We start from the raw sequence: 21,260 nt of genomic DNA on the forward strand, positions 1-21,260 counted from the left end.
CAGGCGTCACCAGCCGATTGCGGAGAGCCCGAGCCGCCGCGCGGCCTCGCTCCCCGCAGCAGCGCGCGGCGGGCAGAGCGGCCTCTCCTCAGGCTCCGCCGGCGGGAGCCCGCGCTCCCGTCAGCAGCCCGCCCGCCGCCCCTCGGCCGGAACCGCCCTGCGCGGCGGCCAGCCCCGAGAAACCTCTGCAAGTGCGGCGGCCCCCCTTGCTTTTCGGGGGCCCCCGGCTGCCGCGGCCCCGCCCCGGCCCGTGTGAGGCCGAGCCGGCAGGTAGGGCCCCCCGCAGGTCCGGGCTGAGGCCTCTGGTCCCGGCTGGCAGCACGCACTGAGGGAGAGGGACGTGCTGCAGGAGGAGCGCGTTTACCTCACGTTACCGCGTCTACAGTTCTGTGATCGTGAAGATTTCTAAAAGTGAAGTAAGGGGCGTTTGCTGCAAAACATGCATAAAAATAGGTAGTGCGTAAGGGGTGTGGTCAGAATGACTTAAGGAAAACCGAAAATACTTAGCACAGCTGGGAATTTTAGTATTACGCAGTCAAAGGACTGGGCAGCCGGTATAAAAGCTTATGGGCATAGCTGTACTTCAGGCAACACCTGACTAATGTGACAGCTAATTGGTACGGGGTATCATTGAGGTCAGGCGTTTGGCAATACTAAAAAAAATCATTAGACCTTTATACACATAACAAGAACAGGTAGACTTGTAATTACAGTAATTTAAAACCAGAAGGGATATAAGCCTTTGTGCTTTGGCAGTACCAGCTCATGGGAGTTACGTGCTCCGTTTGAAGTGCACGTTGTTTAGTGGGTGTCTGGTTTTGCAGGGGGAGGAGGGTATCCACAGGGAGGAGGAAGGGTATCCACAGAAGCAGAAACTAAATGGAGGAAAAAATGGTACTTGGAACCAGTGTAATCGCATCTCATGATCAGTCATGATTGTGCTTGATGGCCAAGACAAGGTTTCCTTGCTTCACTCCCATATTTACTGCTGTGGACACACACTTTCTGAGCCAGGTGTTATCAACTCATTCTCAGAGTAAAGCTATTTCTGATAGGGTTACTTTGCAACAAGGGCACTACAGTGTCTGCTTCACAGCTTCCTACTAATGTCTACTAATTTTTAGAAATTAGTAAATTTTATTTTTTTAATTTAAAAAATTTTAGTGTCTACTAATTTTCAGAACTATTCCTATCTTGAATGGTTAATACACTAGCATGAACGATATCACAAATGAAGACATGGGAGTGAGAGACAAGTAGCAGTAGAAAACTACTTCTTGTTGACTTGGTAACTCCTACCAGCTATACACACTGTATGGTATGAAATTGAAGTCTTTCTCACCTCACTGAATTCAGTATTCAACAACATTTGTAATTCCTGCAGAAAGACATGTCAGAAAGGTCTGCATGTGAAGGCATAATCTGGCAAAACAGATACACAGCCTATTGACAGGGGTTTAGAAAAGTGATGGGGGTAGCTTGGCATTGACATGGGAGGAGGAGGACATGTATTTCTCCTCCTGAAATAAGACAGAGGAAGAAAATGCAATAAATCACTCAAGGAAGCTAAGGCTAAGTCTAAATCTAGACTTGCCTCTTTCAAGGCAGCTGCCACGCCTTGTGTATTTACAATGAGTGGGAAGGTATCAACATCCAACAAACCCAAAGGCCTGCCCCAAAGACAGGTGCTTAGTCACCATGCAAGGGTTGGCTTGAAATGACCCCCTACTAAAACAAATTACAGGGTGTGCAAGCATGACTATAAAACTGATTGCAACATTGATCCTGGTGTAGGAATCAAATGTTACAAAATGCAGTGAAAGACCTTATGGAAGGGTAAAACAATATTTAAAGAAAACTGATTTCAGTCACTCGCAGTCATTCTCTCATACCCCTGTACTCAAAAGCCCCGAAACGCACATGTCCAAATAGTCAGGCCAGGCTCACTTGTGCTATGACACGAGGTTCAAGGAATGCCAGCTGTCAAGTCCTCACTACACCTCTTGGGTTCCCTTGGGTAGCAGCAAAGCAGTTTTTGTGCAGAATTTCTATGCCTTTTAAGAGTGAGTTATTATAATGTGATTTTTTGTCTCAGTCTTTTCTTTCACACTGTGTAAATTTTGAGCAAGGTCACTGCCTATTGTCTTTGTTCCCTCCTTTTGAACTATCTGTCTTTCTTCTTGCTGAGCTAACAGAAAGAGGAATGGCCTGTATGACTTACTGTAAACTTGATGCCATCTTCCTATTACTGAAAGGCAGTTCTGCTGATAAGGCGTTTCTACTGTAGGCCTCGCAGACCACAGGCCTTTTGGCAGCATTTACCAGTTTCATTGCTCTTATTTGTGTCCTTGATTATCACCTATGTGTCACTTTTGTAACCCTTGCCTTATTGATCCTTTCTCATGATATCACACACAGACATTTCCATGCTCAATTCAAACCAACCTTAATATTTCTTTTATAAATCTCTGTGCTGTTCTGGCAGCTGGGAGTTTCTTCACACTTCACTAAAAACCTTTCCATCTTATTCTTCTCCAGAGAAAGCCTGCTAAGCACATAATTGCTCTTCCTCCTGCTCTGCAAGCCCAGGCCCTTTAGATAATGGTCTTTCAGCTGATGAATCAGGTAGTCTACGTTAGTTATTTTTTGTGTTGTCTCCTTTTGAGAGATGAGGACCATTCACATTCAAAAACAAAGCAAATTAAGCTCTTTGCCTTTGTAAGGTTGTTTAAACATGCACAGCAAATTTCTGTTTTCACACTGAGTGCCTGGTCCTATTGTCACTTGCACCACCAAACAAGAGGAACCATGACACTCTGAAGAGTCCCTTAGCATTGCTTTACAGTTGATGATACCCTGCTATTAATCAGTGTAACTATTTGCAAGTGAGGTTTTGTTAGAAGGGCAATCCAGCTCTTTCTCCACAAAGAATGACTTGACAGCAGGGCATTTGTAGATGAACAGCAATTCAGGAACATGACGGTGTGTAGCCCCACGACAGAATTCTACTAGCCATCATCCAAGGCAAATTCAAGAAATAACAGAACAAACTACAAGTCTGAACTGCCAGTAAAAGGCCAGCAAGCTTATTGTTATACAAAGTACATGCTATATACCGCTTCCTTCACATGCCTTCCTTCCTATCCAAAGCTGGCTAGAAATGAAAAAGGAAGTTGTTACAGTTGAAACCACTGATAAAAGCAGTACTGCACTTTTTTCACTTATATATGAGGAGAAAAAAAAATCATTATCCATGCCCCAGAGGCCAGTTTGTTACCACTGTCGAGAATTTTTTTAATGTGCATAATCAGTCTTCTGAGAAAATATTCTTTGCTTCTTTCAAAAAAACGCACCACAAATGAACTCTATGAAACACCAGAAACTACAATATCAGTACCATTATATTTGTTTAAGACTCCTTGAGGGCTTGCACTGGCAACTTGACAAAAAACGTGAATTGGATATGAGTTCGCACGCTGGTTATTTAAAAGAAGCAATCCTTTCCAGAAATCTAATATTTGCTTAAACATCTTTTATTTGATTGAACAGAATTCTCTGTTTGTTTCTGATCCTTGCCATTTAAGTAGTGTTTGTATTGGCTCAAATACCCCCAAACACAATTGTGCTGAGCTAGGCACACTAGTAGCAAAACAGCAAGTTTCAAAGAAAGAAAGATGTGAAGACAACCAAAGTGTTGGCACAGATCTACATTGTAGGCAGAAGCCCATGTCAGCACTTTCCCAATTGTTAATGTGTTTCATTCAGGAATTTACCAAGTTCAGAATATGTTAACACCATCATCATCAGTCATATCTTTCAGAAATGTGCTATCTTAACTTTACCACCTCACAAGATTTTACCAGCCATCCTAATATTTGCATTTGAATTTGCACCAATACAAATTATTCCTGAGACCCAGAATCCAGCCTTAATGAAAATGAGAATAGTGAAATACAGATACTTGCAGAAGCTTCTTAGGCAAGAAAGAAGGTAAAAGATTTAAGAAGATGCTTATTAACATGTATACAAAAAATAATATTTGGGTCAATTTGCAGTGATTTGCTTTAATCATCTTCCTTGGTACGGAGTGTATAGACAGCATCTGCTACCCATTTCATTTTTTCCTGCAGACATCAGTATGACATCTCTTCTTGAATTCCCAAAAATTATCTTTGTCTTTGGAAAATATTACAATACAGATCTGTGACATTTCTTTCCTTCCAACCCCCAAACATCACAGACCAGCCCAAGTATTCAGCTTTAATAAGTTACGTTCATATGCACAATTTTGAACTTGTGCCCAAGGCCAGGAAGGAATCAAGTAGTGAGAAGTCAGGCCTACCCAGAAACTTACATAAGCCTATGCATTGATAAAAACTAACATATACACAGGTATAAGGAACTTAGGAAGACTAGAGTGATACATTTTGGTTTAGTTTGCCACAAATAGTCAGATTCCATAAAGTTCACATTCAGAACAGCACACTTGTTTAGTTTTAAACTTCATTAGAGAATACAGATTTTTTTAAAGAAGCTGGGAATTTCCTCCCCCCTAGTAATTCTTCTACCTGTATCACAAAGATTTCCAGTGCGCTTTCACACAACAGATTTACCCTTCTAAGTTTTCCTACATCAGTAGGAATCCTGGCCATTGTTTAAGCATGACTTTATTTTGAAAAAACAGCACTAAAATAAAATCATACAACACCAATATGATCTTTCTTCACTGTCTACAGATCAAGATAATTGTTTGGCATTTTTTTAAACAAGTATCACCCCTTAAAACTCAACTCAGGAGGCAAAAAGCAAGTTTAATCCCTTCCTTCTCAAGAATGGTTTGAGGACCAGTAGAAGTCAGTCATACCTGTACAATGTATTTTGGGTTTAGTACAGTTGTGGCTGACCTGTAATAATACTTACATGTTGCAGCTGACCTGAAAGGTGGACAGTCATAAACATGTATTCTTCTTAAGAGCTGAGTGTGCACTGGAAGGAGGCTTTTTTTTTTTTTAAATAGCAACACTGGGTTATGGAGTAATATTTCTTCAGAGTAAAACTTTAAATAGTCAAGATTCCATAAATATACCAGACATTCAGTTCAATTTATAGCCCAGTTTTTGTTAAATTAACCAGAGGAGGGTTCCACTTCTGGACTGCCTGAAGAGGGTATCGATCTCTTTCTTACCTTTAGCGAAGATTTTTTTTTGTAATCCACTGTTGGACAGGTTAGCAGACTTCTGGAAAGTCACTGCACTTGTTAAACAACACCTGTTAAACTCAAGCTGTGCTTGCATATAAGCGCAGTAGCATAATCCCAGAATATATTCTGACATGTGTTTGAGCCAGGGCTGCAAAGATACTTGCCCTTCCTTTCCCTTCTCCCTGCTTCCTCAGCACTTCACATTCACTTCCATATTGTTCCCCATGCTCACTAGCATTAGGACAGTAAACAAGACTTGAAATCAGTTCCTCAGCCCTTTTCAGGCTGAATTTGGTTACAGTGCAGAACAGGGCCGGAAAAAAGGGAGGAGGGCAGTTGGATAGTGGGAGTACAGAAATGCAGGCTTACATCAGAGCCTAGCCATTTGCCAAAGTAGGATATCCACAATTAATAGATCTGTCACTGTCATCTCTTCTAGCTTCAAACCTTTAATCCGTGTAATAGAGATCGCATTACTCTCTTGGCTCACATTTTGCTAAAGCAAATCAATTTGTGCTTGTACACCGTCCACATAATAGAGCTTCATAGTAAATTGTAAGGATCTAGTGACTGACAGGCTGAATTGCAGAATTCCTGCTCAGTCAAAGAGAATTTTGTTAGAATCTGGGACTGAGAATTCTTAGCAAGAATGCTGGGACTTAAGGTACTGGGAGTTTTACTTAAGATTTACTTAGAGTTAGTGTCCTGGGTTGGACCACTGAAGAATTTTGAAATTGAAGTTAGGCAAACATGGAATTAAAAAAAATAATAAAAGGTGTCACAGGAAGATAGAAAGGGGAGATACAATTTTCTGTAGGATGAATATAAGAGGAAACTAGTTGAAAATATAATCTACGTTGTGATGAAAACTGAGTAGGTTGAACCCTCAGGGACAGCTTATGTCTTGCACAAGTTCTCATAAATTACAACAACTTCCCAGCACATTGCGTGAGTGGTAGAACCTGACATTTTTTGCTGTGCAGAGAAACTGTTTGCACCCTCTGAGGTGGAAGGCTAACAAGGCGGTTTTGATCTGCGGGCAAGATACTTTTCAGGTGAAGAGAAGATTTAGAGAAAAAACAGAATTCGGCATGTTGTTATTGTAAGGCTAACATGTCTTACAAGACGGTAAGAGTGGCTAGGGCACAGTGACATAATTGTCAAAGAAAGCAAAAGAAATCTTGTCATGTGGCACGAATCAAACAGCAGCATTTCAGGATTCTAGCCCGCATATAATGAAAAGGCAGGGAGACCGCTATTCACAGAATCACAGAATCATTAAGGTTGGAAAAGACCTTTAAGATCATCAAGTCCAGTCATCAACCCAACACCACCATGCCCACTAAACCATGTCCCAAAGCGCCACTATTCTTTTGTTTAATAAGCAATTTCACCCAGTGTCACACCTTGTTTGGTATCCCAGTGGGGCAGGGTGTTGGGGAGGTCGCTGAGAAATACAGGACTTACTTAGGAATTTTGCTAGCTAGCTCAAAGTTACTGCTAAAAAGACACAACACTGCTACTGCTAGATCCAACTGATCACTGACAAAAGTGAATCCATTTCTGGAAACAGAAATGTGTCCAGAAGAACTGAAACTGATGTCAGTCATTTAGTAATTCATTGAGGGGAATGTTGGTCTTTCTCTAGTCTCATTAAAGTTTCACTCACTCATTTTCAGTGCTAAATTGTTCAAACACCCAAGGGTGGAAAAACCGCTGACTCTGATTGTATTTGTTGAGAGACCACACTTCAGCATGTAAGAAATAATCTGAGAGTTCCTCTTTAGTGGGTGCATTGAAAAAAGAACTGATGAGAGTTTAACTGCGTTTAAGGGATATGTAAAGATTTTTTTTTTCTTCATTTTATAATTATGGTTCTTTGTATCTGAAACGTGTATGCATTCCCACTAAAAGATACATCTATAAAGCAAACGGTCATCTTACATGAGGAGATGTAATGTACGTAGACCATTAATGTACATTAACATTAAAAAACAATCAAAATTAACAAGGTTAACAAAATGAATTGTTCAGATCTGAGTTTCGACTGTCACTACATGTAAAAATAAATGCCTGATCTGCTGTTTGGCTGATACCACTTTCCAAAGAAAGAAATAGGTAGCCTACAAATGCATCTAAACTGTGCGCAGACACTTACTATCCCATCCCTTGGGCATGTTAAGTTAAAAAGTATTGCTTGATGATTCCTGTAAGGACATAGTTCCCATCTAGGCTGAGGGACACAGGCAGTTGGGAATGGTTAATCATGGGAAAATGGGTTAATCAGCAGCATCGTGAGTAGCGTTGTGTCAGGCTGTGTCAAACGTGTCAGTGCAAAAATATAGTTATAGGAAAATTAAGGTTGGAAGGGACTTTTGAAGGTCGTTACTCTAATCCTTTTGTTGAAATCATAGCTAGGCTCAAACTTAGATCAGGACAGTTATTCTGATAGTTCTATTGGGCAAATAATACAAGGAGAATATAAAACGACAATTCTAATAAAATTCTACCATTTCATTTAACCCATTTCTGGGATTAACACTGAGTGAAGGGCATTTTGAACAGGGGGCAGTGAACTAACCTGCCATGTTCTAAACTGCAAAATGATAGTTTAGATGCATTTGTGCCCTTGTTAGAAGGGGGAAGCTTGCCAAAGACTGCCTGGACATAGTACTTTGAGAAAATGGATTTAGTGGAACAACTTTTTTTTAAATTAATATGCTATAAACAGATTGAGATGCTTTAAATGTTGCTACCATGCTACATTACCAATATGTTACTAGAATAACACTCTTAAAAGTTTCTTCACAGTATGGTGCAAATCATTTGGCTATCAGTGTTTGGCAGCTGGAAGTGAAGCTGCTCAGATTACAAGCCGAAGAAGTGGTAGAAAATGAGTACTGATATCATGTGACATAAAAACAAATTTTCTGCTAAAGCAAGAAATATATGAGCTTTCATATGGCAGATACATTGGTCTCATGATTTCCTGTCAAAGGATATGCCATTCTGAGGCAATTTCAACTCTTCTGCTTGGACCTCACCCTAACATAACTTGTGAAAACAGTTTGGCTGTGTTTGCGGGTTGCAAAGATGCCTTGATTAGCTGGAGAAAAGAATTCTGTCAAAGCTTCTATCTTACTCTATTTTAATGGATATTTCCTCATTTTGGCAAGCTGCTAGACAGTACTATTTTTTTCTGTTGTGCTTACAGAAGATGACTGTTCTCAGATAACATAGAAAGGCTAACAATTTTCAAAATTTGAGTTCTGTTTAAATGTTTGGTTTTATATGCTTTAGAGTTGTTTTCTTGATATCTGTATAACCTTGTATAGAAGATGGTATTACATAGTGATAAACAATAACCTAGCAAACCTCCTAAACTATGGCTTCAGCCTAACATTGTTCAAAACCTGAACCAGAGAACTAGAACTTGGATAAAGTTTGTGACTGGATCTGTGATTTGGCGGGGGGGGGCGGGGGGCTAATAATTTGATCAACTGATACTCAGCAGCAGTGTCTAGAAAGAGCCCTAGCTGTGTTTTCTCTACTACATAGTCTGTTTTTCACTCAGTAACAGACCTCAAAATGTGCCAAAAACCAGCACTCTGTATCAGGATGCATTGCACATAGCAAACATTTTGCTATACCAACATGAAGTACATCCAGCTGGTACAGAGGGGAACCAAGCCAGCAGAGCTATAGCAATAGTTTCAGTAATACTGTGGTCGGATACCACACAACATGGTTAATATGGAGCAACTCAAAAGACAGGAAAACATCAATCGTGAAAAAAGTAGTGACACATTTGCTGTGTAGGGGAAGAACAGATATTAAAGAGATACCATTCAATACCATTGAGGACTAAATGCCTCCCACACAGACAGGCATAGCAAGACACAAAGCTACCAAGAAAAAGTAACATACGCAATTAGAACTGCCTTTTATACAATATCAAATAATGGCATATTTAAATGATACTTGACTTTTAATGGTTTAAGCACAGAACAGGACACACAGCAAACAGAAATACATAGCTCTACCAGACAGAGGACAACCTATGGTTTAAGGATTACAAGGTAATTGCATCACATGAGGATTTCTATGATTGTGGAGCATCTGGAGTACATGAAGGAAGAATGACACAGTGACCTTTGGAACAACGTCTTCTAAATGCTAGAGCACAGACTGGCATTGAGGGGAAAAAAAAGCTAATATTTTTGTGGTTTGAATGTAAACTAAACTAATCCCCGATTTTTTAAAAAATAAGGACATTTTTGATGGTAGTTTAAGTATAGACAGCCAAGCTATGCTCCTTTTTACACTGTAGCAGGGTGAAACAAACAGACTTGAGGGATCTTCAACCTCTGTAACTTGGTTTGTTTCATTCCCCCTCTGCAGTGCACTGCAGTTTAATTGAACTCTTGAACTTGAGAACTAGTCTGTTCCTCTGTCTCAAAGGGAATATAACAGAACTGAATGAAGGGAGAAAGGCAACAGGGATGATGAAAAGTGTAGAATGGTTTCTATGTCGGGATTGATCATGTATGCAAGAACTCTTCAGTCTGAAAATAAGAAATGACTGACAGATGTAGGGTTTCATCAGATAAGGGCTATGGAAAGGATGAACAGGGATCAACTATTCACTGTTTCTTCCAACATATGAACTGTGGGGAGCCAGTTGAAGCTAACAGGAGACCAGCAAACAAACAAATGGAGGTGGTTCTTCACACAGCATTTATCAAAACTGCAGTGCTAAAAGTTTACGTGAGCTCAAGGATAAACTTGGGAAGTCTACAGAGTAAATGTCCACAAACCTTTATTAAACACACAGAAACCATACTTGGCTCAGGAAGTGCCTCAGCTGTAATTGGCTCAAGGCCAGAGAATATGTGGGGCAAGTATAGTCACACGTGGCTTGGTCTTACATTCTTCCCTAGGCACCCGCTTTTGGCTGCCGTCAGAGACAAGATACTGGGCTGAAAGGACTTTTTTGGTCTGACTCAACACTATAACATAAGAGATAAGAATGCCTAAACCCAAATCATGTTATTGGGCTCAATAATCAAATGTAAGAATAATGAGATCAGATGACTTTAGAGTCTATTAGCCTTATATTTTATAAAAATCCATGAATAATTAGATTTTTAACTAAGAAAATGGTGCTAGCACTTTCTGCCAGTGAAAACACTTGCTTCATTTAATGGAGAAGTCATCATTATTCACAGCCATTTCTAATATTACATAAAAATTCTACAGAAGCAATAGATCACATTACAGAATAACAGGAAATTACTTGTGCCTGAAGACTGTGTATCTTACTCTTTTTCCATACAATATATTATCTGTGTGTTTAGTAAATAGCTGTTACTGTAGCTGTGTGTGGCATCTCAGAATCAATCCTGACTACTTTTTATTTCAGATTAATAGTGCTTGGACAAGATCATTCTGAAGAGCAGCACAGTACAACGAGCTAGCTTCTCTAGCTATGCAGAACAACATACCAGGTATGCTAATTACTAAGTGACTGAGGGCGTAAACGTTCCTCTACAAGTTTCTTTAGCTAACACATTTATTGTGGCTGATACATAGCAGGAGAAAATCCTTGTATTCCTCATAAAATTAGTACAATCTTTCTACTTTCGGCACAGTTAACCAGTCTTCTCCTGTAAGGCCATAAAACCAAGACTTCATGTCACCCTATGGCCCAAGCTAGTGGCTCAATGCTTGTGTATTAAAGGAATTAAATAGATTCGGAAGCCGCTCAAATCTGCTGAGCAGGGCTGTTTCACAACGTGAGAGACCGCAATTTGATCTGCTTTTCAAAGAGACTACAAGAACACACTAACGGAAACTACACTGAAGGAACAATTGTGAATATCATTGCCAAACTTTACAAATTTTGTTAGTTCAGAGGCATAGAAAATTAAATCAGATTCCAAGTTATTGTTGTTGCAGAGGGAGCTGCCCTTATTGTATTAGTTACAGCAGAATGTAACATTGGAAATGGACATATATCAAAACAGAACTAAGAGGGCTAGAAGTATGAGTATTTAGAAAATAACATGATCTGCAAGACAGAAAAGACATTGTGATTTTTATCTACAAAGTTACCAAGCAATTAGAAACAATACTGAAATTTAAGCCACAATCATCTAACCTTCTTATACAAAAGAATCAGTTCTACGGATCTCAGCCTTGAACGCCGTGCACCACGAGCAGAGAAAGGCTACACCTCCATGGCCTGCAGTCTTAGCCAAAAATGCAATAGACGGTTCCCCAGTGCCGCCCTGTGTTGAAAATACATAACTACATGGACAGATCCTTTTACGTAAGGGTATGCTATAGGAAATAGGGTATGCCTGGTCTATGTGCGAAACAACAGCTACCATCTGTTGCTGCAGTACCTGCACAGCAATGGGTTTGGGTTTTTTTAATCACAGGTCCTTCACTAACAGATGCACTGCTAAAGACTTTCTTTCCTTACACTGCTGAATAACAAAAAGAGACGTTGATCCTATAGTAATATAATATTTACATGCAATCCCAGCAGATGAGATAGGAATGGCAGTAGGTTTAGCTAAACAATAAAGAAAAATCAAGTAACTTTGGCAGCAAATCACCCAAGCAGTATTTGTCATCAGTATTTTATTAGTCAAAAGGAAGAGTACGTAAACAATGCATTTGATTTACCCAGTAGGCTTGTGGTGCCAGATATGCTTGTGTAGATAAGGATTTTGGCCAGCAACAGTTTGTGTACATGCAAATAGCAACCTAGTGATAGCTGATTTAGAACAGGCCAAAGACTCACCTTAAATTGTAACAAACATTTACTGTTTGAAAGCTTGTACTATGAATAACAGGAAATTTAAACTATATACATTCATAATAATGTTGAGAAAAGATATTCTTAAGTTTTTCCATAACCTCTGCATAATTGTAATTCATATTCCTACTTATAGTCAGAATTATAAATATAGCTCTCCACTATCTTAATTGGCACCTCTACTCTCATGAACCTGGTATGTCTGTACAAGGAAGATATTTCACCATATACTTGAATAGTTTCACAACTGCTGGAACCGTTTTCTGATTGTCTGTGATCATTCTGTTAGGGTAAGAAAGGTACCAATATGTAAGCATGTATTGATGCACATACAACGGGTGCCTTGTAAGCACTCCTCCGATCGCAAGTTCTAAAGCAGTTTTCCCTGAACATAACAAACAGGAAATCTCTGGCCAGTCATGTAAAACTATCATTATTTGCTACTGAGCTGGGTAAAGGATATAATTTTGTAATATTATTAGAAGACTGATAAACAACAATGCACGCGGCACAGAATATTTCAGACTTTCTATTTATAGTGCAAGGTACACATCTTTTATTACATTCTAGAACTGATCCCAGGGTAGCTCTTCACTAAGTTGTTTTCTCTGGTGATAAAGAAGCACTGAGAGTGTTCTCATTTGTACTTGCTACCTCACAGGCTGCTGTCACAAACAGTGTTTGCAGTGTCGAAATGTCTGGTACGTGTCTCTTACACTGCACTTTCCTTTGCAGAAGTTGCAGAGCAGAGACATTATTAGCTGCTGCACACCACCATGAGATCCCATTTATATAGCAGACCTTCCTGGAATCAAGAAAGCAACATTTAGATCAGCTATGAACTAGCCCATGATTCTCTGATCAAGGCAAAGTGTGCCACTTTCACACTGTCATTAATAGCACCATTGAATCGAGTTTATTGTAAGACAGCTATACCAATTCTGCAAATACTACCTTGTTTCAATGGCTGAAGAACTAAGGGGTTTAGACTACTAACTTCCTCCTTCAGCATTAGCAGGCAAACAAGGTTACTAACTATAGGTTTCCAGTTTCTCAGCAGATACGTGATACTTGGTGATCATTATTCTACACTTAGTAGACAAACATCCAGGTGATTCTTCTGATGACAAAAATTAGAGAGGATTTTAAAAGTCTTTCTGGTACTGGTATTCATACAAGTTACGCAATACAGATTTCCCATGCATCAGCTACTCTGTAAATTGTTATGGGCACGCTCTTACTGCATGGAGGGGTGGATGCACTTTGAGCAGAGGCTGTTAGCCCAAAGACTCTCAGCATCTCAGAGTGAAATTCTGATTCTCAGAATAAATATGCAAAATCTGGAAATATCAATTGTAATCTACATTTAGTGGTCCAAACACAGCTGTCTGAAAATGCTCAGTGGCAGTGTAAATTACAGACCATCCACCAGAGGGAAGCTCATGCACGCATACAAAGAAAAATAAATAATTTGAAGGATGAATGAAACACCCCCCTAATATTTAAGCCAAAGCAGATTCTATTCAAAATGTTTCTTAGCAGTAGCATAGACTTCTTGAGCTTGGAAAGTTTTCAGAAGTTATTTGCCAATCTAAAGGTTACAGGCTTAACAGAAAGTTTCCCCTGTTAATGGCTGAATTGTGGCACTACATATAATATGCATGCACACAAAAAACTTCACAGATTTAGACCTTTTTTTTTTTTTAAACACAGAAATGCAGCCTAATTTCACTGCTGTTAATAGCATTAGACCAGAGCTTATGTGGTCAGAAGTCCAACTGCATGTTCGTAAGTTAAAAGCCCCACCCACATTTGGTCACTAGAGTGAGTAAGATACTGAGCTGTTTAGCCACTGTTGTGTTTAGCATGTTATTGAACATACTACACTACTCCCCTTGTTAATGGAAATGTTTTTTAAATTTCCCATAAAATTTGTGTACTAGTAGCGTAAATTTGACAAATAACAGTCAGACACTTTTAGAGAATATTAAAGACAGCTTACAAACAGTCTGAATTTTCAGAGTGATCCAATAGTCACAGAGAGCTCTTTAGAAACATGCTCTCTAGCCAACGTTAACTCTAATATCTGTGATATTAAATCTAATAACTTGTCTTCAGAGTCTTGCTCAAGGAAGTCCTAGCATTTCAACACCTGCCTGGGATCTTTTTTGAAACACAAACCCCAGGCTGTTGCTGCAATTCTGAGATTCATTTGTTTTCTTGTTTAAATGAAAGATACAGCCAGAGGCAGAGGCTGTCTGGCAAGCAAACTTCGACCGAAGTGGAGAAACACGTTTCTGAAAAACATAAGGGCAGATGCTTCAGAAGTTCAAACGGATCCATACACCACTGGATTAGAACTATACTGATACTGACACCAATAGTTGTACAGACAACTGCTCTTTGCCACCAAAAGTAAAGTTTTAAAGAGGAAAGTCTTACAGAGGTGTCATCTAATGCTACGGGAACATACAGGTTCTTTAGGTATCCTTGGTAGAATGAGGACTGGCCGCAAGGTTGTTGTTGCAATTAGAGCTTTATTATGACACTAAAATTTTAATTATCAGCATAGCTTATTGCTATCTACAATTTCTAGCAGTTAACGTAGCTTATTGTTACACTGAATTTTTAGCAATTATTGTAGTTTTCAGCTAAGCAGATTTTCTAGTAATCAGTATAGGTTTCTTATTATCTAGAGTCTTTAGTTACCTAGGCTTTTAGTCACCTGGGCCCTCTGCGGATCAGGTCAAATTCTTAATAATCAGCATATGATACAATAATCATAATCTAGATTCAGACTTTACGTAAAAGAACCTGCCTGTCCCTGTAGCATCAGGTGGCAAGAGGGCCATCTGTCCTTCAATTTTGTTTTTTCCCCAATAAAAACCTGCAGCTTAGTTCAATCTAGATATGCCACTGGCAATAAATTAATAAAAAGCCCTTCCAAAGTTACTTCTGGAGAAATAATGATGTGTATAAAGGTGATTTCATTAGAAGAAGAGACATTGCCCGGCACTTCCTTTCATTAGTTGATTTTCACAAGTGGTTTTCAGAAATTCCCTTTAGAATACAGACAACTGGTCTGGGTTTTTCCCCTACCCAACCTGTATTAAATGTAGTTAAAAATAAAAGGAACTGGAATCATGTATCAGATTAAATCCAAATTAAAATCCTTTATTACACAAATAGTATTTTGAAGATATAGTGCTCGACTTCAGTGGAGTTATTCTGGATTTGCTTTTGATCTCATTATACTATTACGAGATCAAAAAACAGCTAAGCTGTTTTGGGGGTGGTGGTGTTGCAATCCTTTTTCCATGGTGAAAGATACTTTTCTACTTAATATTATGCAGTACATTTGCCAGGTTTGTGAAATTCTACCTCAACACTTAGGGAAATAATCTGTATCACAGTCTTAAATTTAAGAGTGCGAGCTATGCATAACTCCTTTCTTCTGTGCATCTCTTTCATGGAAAATACCCTTCCAGTTTCACTTCTGTGATTCTTGAACATTTCTGTCTGTGCTGCTAGTTTAGTTCCTCCTTTAACTTTTCAGAAATGGACTTCAAAAGAAGATTTTTTGACATCAGGATAACAAAATATTGTCACATTCTTTGGCCAGACACTGAAGAACTTAGGATTCACCCAGGATTTGAATACTGCACTGACTACCAAGTTTCCTAGGAGATAAAGTCATAGCCCATTGCTGGCGCAGCAGGAGAACAATGTAATAATATATTTTCTCTCTGACACGGAGCATTTCCTCCTATAACCCTATATCCAAACTATTCTGATGGTTATTGTTTGGCTAAAGGACTGCAATTTCCCAGAGCATTAGAAAAACAGCTCCCACCCACTTTATTGTACCAGTACAGTCTCACTATAGGACAAATGTTGATTTCCTTGATGCCAGCATACTTTTAACGCATGATCAACTCATTTCTGCTGAATTAATAAAGATGATGTGAAGACAGTAAGCAGTTTTTTTTATGCTTTGGAACGGCATTTCATGTCAAACATATAATGAACGTTTATGATTTATCTGCCACCCCTCTTTTTTTAGCTTTTATAAAATAAAATGTTGAGTTATTCACACAAACAGGAGTAGAATAGCATAAAGAAGGTTTCTTTCTCCTCATAGCTGTTGATTAGATCAGTAACTTTAACAAAGTAGCAAGCTTCTGTAAATAGGGACACTTTTGAAAGACCACCGACATGCTTTAAAATCTGCTGAAGTATAATGGATGTATAACTAACAGCAAAGTAAGTCAGGTGCTGCACTGTATTTTTATTTTTGCTTTGTATGCAAAAATGCACACTGTCTTCCTAAACAACAGGAACTGCCATGTGTGGTCAGATGTTTGTAAGAGTGAGCATTAGGATGTGAGGTCATATGCCGTATTAGTCTACAGAATATCAGTTGGAGAACTTTCTCTTGAGTAGTTCACTAACACCTTCAGAATAAAAGCAGAGTGCAAAGCACCAAGGATATTGGCAACCGAGAAGAACCGAAGAATTTCCAGAATGAGTCAAGCTGAGGAAAGCAGTAGCCACTCGACATGGAATATTGTGAGGTCAGTAGTCTGCATAATACTGAGCTTGTCATTTGTTATTGGGACCCCTGGAAATTGCATCGTCATCTGGACTGTTTGTGCAAAAATGAAGCAAGTATCTCCTTCAGTTCTGCTGATTTTGAACCTGGCTATTGCAGATGTCCTTGTACTGATTACTTTACCAATTTGGATTTACTCCTTTGCTGACTCATGGGTCTTTGGAGTCATCTTCTGCAAAATACTGGTTTTCATTATTTACTGCAGCATGTATGCTAGTATATTTCTAATTACAGCACTGAGCTTGGAACGGTTAATGGCTGTGTTTTACCCTTTCACAATTCAAAGATACAAAACAAAAGAGAAGATTTCTTTAATCATGTTCCTCATTTGGTTCCTGTCTATTACTTTCGGCATTTCTGTCATTCCATTTCAAGAGACAGAAGAAACGGACAGTGGACTACTATGCACATGTCGCAACTACTCTTCTAATAGGCAGAAGGTGTCGTATCTTTTGCTGGAGACTCTTGCAGGTTTTGTAATCCCTTTTTTAATTATTTGCACTTGTTACGTGTGTGTTGCAAGAAGAATAAGCAGAATGACTTACCAATCTAAGCGGCGATCAGAACGGCTCATTGCCAGCATTGTGGTGGCATTCATTTTATGCTGGTTCCCTCATCATCTCTTTAACATCCTAGATATTATTTCAATTCAGATAGAACTCTCTAACGAGGAGATGTCTTTGGCACTGGATGAAATTGTAGGCAGAGGAGTGTACATCTCTGGAGCACTTGTATTCATCAGTAGCTGTATTAACCCTCTACTTTATGCTTTTGCTGCGCGAAGATTTCAGAATCACCTGAGATTTGCCAAGATATCAAAGCTGTTTGAACAGATGAGTCAGACTGTAACAGAGGAAGACAAGAAAAAAAGTTTGGTTGTAACCAAACAAGAAGATACTCTAGTAAGCACAGAAAATCTCTAACAAGGAACACAGACTTAGTGAATAATGTGATTCTGTGTCATTCCTTCAGCAGTCCTTTCTCCTTATACTCTCAGTTTCGTTTATTAAGTGGTCCAGGTAAAGCTAGAGACAGGTAAAAGTTGTTAGGGTTTGTTTTGTGTGTTAGAAAAGAATTGGCATTGACAGCCTAGTTCAGTTCCTGAGTTAGTATCCACATGATGAAATTAGCACTATTTCACTGGTGCTGAGAACCTCAGCAAAGTGGCTAGAAGCTCAAAGTGTAAGGAATGCATCATTTTTACTTGGCATTAAAATTATTTGTGATTTCTAGAAAGTCTATGTGCAGAAAACAGAGAAGGACTGTATGTGAAAAACAGAAGCTTTGAAAGTTTAAAACTAAGTTTTCCTTCAGAAAAAATTGTTAGATGCTCATAAATTCTTATAAAATCTAAATTTTTAAGAGAGCATACTTAAATTCTTTACATGGGTAAGAATGGTTTTAAAGTATATTAACGACACGTAAAACTCTTTTGGGTAGATGGAAAATATAAGGCTATTTTTATTCATTGATTTATTTAGCTTGGAAAGCACAGTCAAGTTCATTTACTGAATTATCTTGTGTTAATAGGTTTGAACGAGTAAAATGTGAAGTGTGACATGCCTCTTCAGAAAAAAAAAGGAGGTACAAGAATTCTGTGTTGTATGGCAAACATCGTTACAGACTTCAACCTATATTTGATGCCAAATACATTGCATACTTCAGTAGCAATTAAACTATTGATATATTAAATACACATACTATGAGTATCCTCAAAAAGTTTGATTCAGTTAAGCTTCCAAGATGTCTACTAAATTATGGAGGAATTGGATGAGGCTCTGGTGGAAGGGAAGGAGAGATCCTTGGTACTACTTTTTATGTGTAAGAAAATTATGGTAGCAGTACAAAGTGTCTAGTATCGTAAGAACTTCACCTTGCAAATAAAAGCATTATGTTTTCTTCTCTTGTAGAATAGGGTGGACTTTGCCATAAGAAACCAATACATTTCATGCTTCCAAGGACCTTATTTTAGTTTTGTGAATGCGTGTGCAAACTCACTGTGGAAAAACTGCATGGCATCAAGTGTTTGCTTTTGAAGTTTTTTTATTTCAATTATGCCTAACATTTTTTATGCTTACTCTTGCTTATTTTTAAGTCAATGATTTGTAATAAGATCAAGATAACTACTGATTACTAAGAAACATACTGTGATTTCCTGTACATTGTTCTGGACAGCTGCTAAATAGCTATGTTACTTAGTCTTGACGAAGAAATTACAAATACTAACTAGAACTTACTTTGCAAAATCTGATTATGTAACAATCAAGGATATTTGAGTTGTATTAATTTATCTTGTAAACTGAAATAAAGATGGGGAGTTGTTACCTGTTAATGGAAGAATATTTCTCTGAACTTTGCATATGTATTTGTTATTCCTGCTTGCCATGAAAAAGTAATTTTTTCTTCTCAAAGGGGGAAAAGTCCATACCACAGAGGGCTTTCCATCAACAGGACTCCTTCACTGAAATTAAAGTAAATAAAACTTTAGCAAGACCTTGTTTGCAGCACAGAGTAAGCAGCAGATTAAATCCCTTAGACTTTACCCCATCCACCTACCAGTCTTTTTTCACCCCACTAATGGCTCTTTGATTGCTATTTGTATATTCAATATAGCAATGTGGCATTGTCTCACAACAAAAGCAGCAACTTTAGTTATCTACTGCATGAAAAAGTGAAGCTGTATTTCCCAATATGTTCTTGAGATAGGAGTCACTCACTATTTAACAACAACACTGAACAGATGAAGAGATAATAAGCACATGAGCACTCCAACTGAACTAGAGTTCTAGGCCACAAGGAGCCAAGCATTTCACAACTTACAGGTTGTGAAAAGACCCAGACAAATTTTAGTACAAGCTGCCTGACCAGAATTTTCCTTTCTATCAGTCTGTGCCCTATACCTAGCTATAACCAATCTTCTTATTAGGAATCGGGTTAAACCCCTATCTGTCTGTGTGTATCATCTCTCATGAATGAAACAGTCTTTTTTTGTGCTGTTTGCTATTCAGTCAGCCTGTTGGGAGCATTGACTGCATGTTAAGTGCCTTATGCTCAGCTATGCCTAACCCAGGACAGACTATAAAGGGATCAGTGGTCAGATATATAGTCCGTGCAATGCTGCCTACTGCAGTGGTGTTTGGTTTTTCTTTGCTTGTTTTTTTAAATCAATGGGTAAGGAATAATGAGTCAGACCTTTTTTCTTCTCTTTTTTCCTGTCACTCACAGACAAGTGAACTTTGCTGCTCAGGCTGCATTCTGCCCAGCATCCTGGAATCTTAAAAAGTGAACTAGTAACATCCACAGATCAGTGAGTACATGCTAGGGAATAATGAAATTATTAGTTCAGGCAGTTTTGAATTAGTTCAGGCAGTTTTGAATTGAAAGCTGTTACTCTGAGGATTCAGAATCATTTACTACCAGGTGCTGCTCTTCCACTGAAATTACAGTACTTAGTATAGAGACCTAACCTAAGTTAACTAAACAGTGAGAATGTTTCTTATGGTCAACAGGCCAAAAAGCAGCACACTAGCTATATTCTACTTCTGTGCTTTGACAGTAGATAGCATGAATTTTCTGCCTCAATATTCAGTTCTCACATTTTATCCACTGCTTTTTACTCACAACTGCAGTACTTGTAAAACATGCAGTCCATCAAGGAGCTAGACCCGTCCTCTTATGTTCATATTAATGGCCTTGGACGCTGCCTCCAGTAGTCAGTCATGTTTAAGAGCTATGTTTCTTTTGAAGACTGTTTGAGGACTGGTAAAAGATGCTAAAACAGCAACCTTAACTAATTTACTTTTCTACAGAGCAAATAGAGTTAATTCTTGCAAACATTGCTATGCACAGATAAAAAACCACTGATTTAATATTTTTGGCAACATAGCCATCATGTCACTGGGTCCATAAGAGTCAATGCAGAAGTATAAGCTGATGACATGGTTGACTGCTTCTTCTTTTAACTGGTGTACATCAGGCCTATCAATGTAGCAAGATTTACCACTTCATCTATGCTAAAATGCTCTATCACAAAACTACAGGGATTCTAATAGGCCCATGCAGCCAATGGACAGTGGATATTCTCCTCTCCTAAAGTACTGAATCCCAGCCAAACCTAAGACCTAGCATAGGTTTGGTCCAAAATGCTGCATCTTATGACAGTGATACTTCATGCTTCTTGTTGACTACATTACATATCCATTTTACAGATTATAATTGGAAGATTGCTAGAAAGCAAAAGACTTTCCTTGATTGTTCAAGCCATTTCAGAGCAGTGACTTAGAGGTGAGAGCAGTCTTACTAGTAACTCCTGGGACACTCTGACCCTTCTGAGAAAAATGAGGTTTCATCTCATTTGAGTTCCTCTTATTTTTCTTACTTCCTAACTCTTCCATCCTTGTTTATGAAGTCTGTCTCTGTGGTTTCAGTGTCCAGCTATTTCTCATGACACAGCAAGGAAGGAGGCTGAGCTGAGAAAGGGCCGCTTCAGTCACCTGAGTCAAATCACCTCAGATTACACTGAAGTACAGGGAACATTATGTGGAATCAATGCAACACTGCTTAGAACACTGAGTACTACGAGGTGACCAGATGGTTTGAATTTCTCATGTTTGTAAAAATTA

The 21,260-nt window shown here is 38.8% G+C and overlaps 1 protein-coding gene across 1 annotated transcript; it reads left to right on the forward strand.

The window, feature by feature from the left end:
- The first annotated feature begins 16,507 nt into the window (after positions 1–16,507).
- Positions 16,508–17,826, forward strand: LOC104256916 (leukotriene B4 receptor 1). The gene has a single exon (XM_009811504.2). It carries the CDS (start codon positions 16,551–16,553, stop codon positions 17,559–17,561), a length of 1,011 nt encoding a protein of 336 aa, XP_009809806.1. The 5' UTR covers positions 16,508–16,550; the 3' UTR covers positions 17,562–17,826.
- Positions 17,827–21,260: the final 3,434 nt, after the last annotated feature.

The sequence above is a fragment of the Gavia stellata genome, chromosome 15 (assembly GCF_030936135.1).
Source record: "Gavia stellata isolate bGavSte3 chromosome 15, bGavSte3.hap2, whole genome shotgun sequence".
Taxonomy (NCBI): Eukaryota; Metazoa; Chordata; class Aves; order Gaviiformes; family Gaviidae; genus Gavia; species Gavia stellata.